The 4,267-nt window shown below is 65.9% G+C and overlaps 1 protein-coding gene across 1 annotated transcript; it reads left to right on the forward strand.

The window, feature by feature from the left end:
• Window positions 1–205: 205 nt before the first annotated feature.
• Window positions 206–4,005, forward strand: TNNI2 (troponin I2, fast skeletal type). Its single transcript, XM_054526174.1, has 6 exons — window positions 206–1,085; window positions 1,723–2,505; window positions 2,588–2,716; window positions 2,879–2,968; window positions 3,091–3,267; window positions 3,783–4,005. The coding sequence occupies exons 3-6, from the start codon at window positions 2,594–2,596 to the stop codon at window positions 3,876–3,878; spliced, it is 486 nt and encodes a 161-aa protein (XP_054382149.1). The 5' UTR covers window positions 206–1,085; window positions 1,723–2,505; window positions 2,588–2,593; the 3' UTR covers window positions 3,879–4,005.
• The last annotated feature ends 262 nt before the right edge of the window (window positions 4,006–4,267 follow it).

Genomic DNA, 4,267 nt, shown 5'->3' on the forward strand with positions numbered 1-4,267 from the left:
CTGGATGCCCCTCCCCGTCCCCACACATCTGGGCTGCCTTAGCGGCTGGAGCCTCCACGCTGCTGTCTCCTCTGATCCTCCCCACGGGGCTGCGAAGCCGGCAGGGCTGGGGCCAAGAGCCCCCACTCTGAGAGGGTGCCAAGTCACGGTCCAGGGGGCCTCTGCAGGGTGGGGGCCTGGGGGCTGGGGGGGCGATGGCCTTGGGCCTGGGTGAAAAGGGCAATTCCAGGCCTGCCCGGGCAGCCAGGCGGGCCCCAAGCCCCCACGGATCAGAGAGGCTCCCAACGCAGGTGGCGCCATTCTCCTTAGGTTGAAGGATGGGTTCCAAGTCGCCCGGCGAGGGGACTGCAGCAGGGTGTTCTGGGCAGGCTGGGAGGGGCCCAGAGGCACGTGCGGCGTGCCCCTCACTCCTGGTCCTGCTCCCCAGGCAGGAAGATAGCATCAAGCAGGGAGAGGGCAGCCCCCAGCCCTCGGCCTCTGTGGCAGGGCCCAGAAGGCCACATCTGGAGGTCCAGACCTCACCCCAGGAGCCAGGCTTGTAGAAGGGGGTCAGGCCTGGGCTGAAGTGGGAAACCCATTGCAGGGGCTGAGCCGGGGATCTGGCCCCGCAGGGAGAGGCTGTGGCTGTCGCCAGCAAGCAGCCAGGTTGGTGGGCTGGACGCTGACCTCGGGCAAGATGGGCTAAGGCGAGGTGTGGATCCTCGCAGTGACTCCTCAGCTGACCTGAGCCGTGTGCCCGGCCGAGGCCACAGGCAAAGCCAGGCACACTGTCCTCAGGCTCCTTACAAGAACAACGGAGGCATCTCCAGTGCGTCACCGAGCCCTAAATAGAGCAGCCCAGCCACGGCACCCCCCACCAAGACTTCTTGTACTGGGCGGCAGCACGCGGCCAGGCCAGGAGGCCGGACAGGTGGGGAGGTCTCTGTGCCTCTCCGCGCCCCCATTGGTCTGAGGAGGACTCTATGCCCTTTCTGAGCAGGGGCCCAGCCTGGGGGAGGCCATTTATACACCTCCCCCTGGGCCCACCAGCCCAACTCGCCACTGCCGGCCTGACCTCGCTCCCAGCCCTGCTGCCCAGATTCTAGGTGAGGCCCAGCCCAGCCCGCTGAGGCCGGGGGACAGGGCGTGGCTCGAGCTAGTTTGAGGGAGGACTCCCTGGGGCAGGGGTCTGGGGGCCTGGGGGATGCCGCCAGCAGCCCTCTTTGGGGGCCTGCGCGGATCCGGGAGTGAGAAGGAGAGGCTTGGGGAGGCAGCTGTAGCGTGAGGCAGGTTCTAGACAGTCCCTGACCACCAGGCTTCACCTTTGGGGACCCTGGAAGGAGAGTTTAGGGGTCAAGAAACCCCAGAACCTGAGCTCCCAGGCCAAACTGAGGAGAGATTTCTTCCATGCACTTAGGCCCAAAGCCAAAGAGAGAGGGTTAAAAATAACAGCGTCACTCAGGCTGCCACCTGCGCCGGCCCATCCCACCCTCCCTCGGGGACAGCTGCAGCTCCTCAGGCTATGCCTGGGACATTTTGGGAACACTTTCTCCTCTTACTTCTCACCCTGGGGAATTCCAAGACACTGTCCTTGAAGGAGGTGACAGTAGGGGGAGGAGGTGAGAGTAGGGGGTGGGCGGGAGGGGGCTGTCATTGGGAGCCCCGAACCCCTCCCCACCTGATGGGCTCAGGCATCACGGTGGCAAGGGCCCGACCAACACCTCTGCCTTCCTCTCCCCACAGGCTCCAAGCTCAGGACCTCAGGATGGGAGAGTAAGTGGCACCCCTGTACCCCCATACAGTGACTCTGCCCACCTCCTGCCCTGTCTGCCCCATCACACACTCCGACCCTGCCAGCCATGGCCCTAACCTCTGTCTTCTCTCCCCGTCCTGCCTGTGTCCTCCCTCCCTGGACAGTGAGGAGGTAAGTACTTGCTGGGGGCTCAAAACATGACGAGGAGGGGGCTCCCCCTACTCGGGATAGGTCATAGGTCACAGCCTTAAGGCCCTGAGGCCCAGGGAAGATGGCCCGGCCCTCCCTGCTGGCAAAAGTGTCCCACCCACCCACCAAGACGCTGCCGAAAGAGAGGAAGTGGCTGCCCCGAGCCTTCTGGGGCAGGGGAAGTGTGGCTGTGGCCTGGTCACAGGGGAATCACTTCTTCTTTCTGATTCCTGCACTTCCCACCCCCACCTCGCCAGCCGACCTGCCCCCAACTGGCCCTGTGGCCCGGACTCCTCTCCCCCAGCCTCTGGCCTCCCAGCATCATGTGCCACCTGGGCAAAGTGTCACACACCACACAGCACCGTGTCCCAGAGCAAGGTCTGGGGCCAGGGAGGCCCAGCCTGCCCATCATGGCCTCGGGAGCCCCCAGGCTCTGCTGGTCCCTGAGCTGGAGACCCTGACCTGGCCAGGGAGCGTGGAAGGGGGTGGGGGTGCTCCAGACCTGGAGATCCTGACTCGACCCCGTGTCCCCTGCCCTGCAGAAGCGGAACAGGGCCATCACGGCCCGCAGGCAGCACCTGAAGGTAGGTGTGGGCTCCCGGGGGGCCGCCCAGGTGGGTCTGCAGGGGAGCTGGCTGCAGCCCCTCACCTCCCGCCCCACTGCAGAGCGTGATGCTGCAGATAGCGGCCACGGAGCTGGAGAAGGAGGAGAGCCGCCGCGAGGCCGAGAAGCAGAACTACCTGGCGGAGCACTGCCCGCCGCTGCACATCCCGGGCTCCATGTCTGAAGTGCAGGTACCAGCCCCTCCCCGGCCTCCTCGCCTCCCCAGCAGCAGGGCTGCCTGCTAACTCAGTTTCCCCACTTGTCAAGAGGACCAGCGGGGTAGTCAGGGCAGGGGCAGGTGACCATGGCTGCCAAGTGTCAGGACGACCGCCCACCCCCACACCCACCCCTAGGAGCTCTGCAAACAGCTGCACGCCAAGATCGATGCAGCTGAAGAGGAGAAGTACGACATGGAGGTGAGGGTGCAGAAGACCAGCAAGGAGGTGAGTGGTGGCGGCGGGCCGGCGGCAGGCGGGCAGGCGGTGGCCCAGCGGGCAGGCGGGGCGGGCCGGGGAGGCCGAGACCACCGGGACCTCGGGCTCCCACCTGGCTCCCCTGCCCACAGCTGGAGGACATGAACCAGAAGCTGTTTGATCTGCGGGGCAAGTTCAAGCGGCCCCCACTGCGGAGGGTGCGCATGTCGGCCGACGCCATGCTCAAGGCCCTGCTGGGCTCGAAGCACAAGGTGTGCATGGACCTGAGGGCCAACTTGAAGCAGGTCAAGAAGGAGGACACAGAGAAGGTGCGTGCCACGGGGGGAGCACCATCACACCTGCCCTGCCGGGGGCCACAACACCCACACCTGCCCTGTCTCTGGGGAGCACCACCACACCTGCCCTGCCAGGGGAGCACCTCCCACACCTGCCCTGCCAGGGGAGCACCTCCCACACCTGCCCTGCCAGGGGAGCACCTCCCACACCTGCCCTGCCAGGGGAGCACCTCCCACACCTGCCCTGTCCCTGGGGCGCACCTCCCACACCTGCCCTGCCAATGGAGCACCTCCCACACCTGCCCTGCCAGTGGAGCACCTCCCACACCTGCCCTGTCCCTGGGGAGCACCTCCCACACCTGCCCTGCCAGGGGAGCACCTCCCACACCTCTCCTGCCAGGGGCCCTGTACCACTGCCCCTCCAGGGTGCCATGCAGGGGACACTCCACTGCCCAATGCAGAGGGTAAACTGAGGCTGAAGGTGGTGTGGACCAGGGTGCGTGCATAAGTGGGTGGGCCTGAGCTCTCTCCTGCCCTCTCCTCCACAGGAGCGGGATCTGCGAGACGTGGGTGACTGGAGGAAGAACATCGAGGAGAAGTCTGGCATGGAGGGCCGGAAGAAGATGTTTGAGTCCGAGTCCTAGGCCACTCGCTGCCCTTACGCCTGCCCCAGTGCCCGGCTCCCAGCAGAACATACCAGGGAGATGCACCCAGAGCCTGCCAGGGAGGGCTGGCCTCACCTCCACTGTCAATAAAGGATTTGAATCCCCATGGCTGGTCTGGTCTGGCTCTCCCCAGCCTCTTGGGCCATGCTCTGGGCCCCCGCATCGGTGGCCTGCAGTGTGGTCAGTGGCCAGCAGGGAAAGCCTGGGAGGAGGCCACACGGGGCCTGGGATTTCAGGCTGGGAGGGAAGCTGCTTCCAGCAAGGAGGTGAGCCTGGGAAGGCCCCTACAGGGGAATCCACCCCAGGCTGTACGGGGCTGTTTGGAGAGGGCCCTGATAGTTCCCCAGGCGTTCCCAGGGCTCGGCCTG

This window comes from Pongo abelii, chromosome 9 (genome assembly GCF_028885655.2).
Source record: "Pongo abelii isolate AG06213 chromosome 9, NHGRI_mPonAbe1-v2.0_pri, whole genome shotgun sequence".
NCBI classification, from domain to species: Eukaryota; Metazoa; Chordata; class Mammalia; order Primates; family Hominidae; genus Pongo; species Pongo abelii.

Bases quoted from the DNA above. Each gene is read 5' to 3' on its own strand.
- TNNI2 (XM_054526174.1), top strand. From the start codon at position 2,594: ATGCTGCAGATAGCGGCCACGGAGCTGGAGAAGGAGGAGAGCCGCCGC. The intron at 2,717-2,878 runs GTACCAGCCCCT...ACCCACCCCTAG, and splicing joins GCTCCATGTCTGAAGTGCAG to GAGCTCTGCAAACAGCTGCA. The intron at 2,969-3,090 runs GTGAGTGGTGGC...CCCTGCCCACAG, and splicing joins TGCAGAAGACCAGCAAGGAG to CTGGAGGACATGAACCAGAA.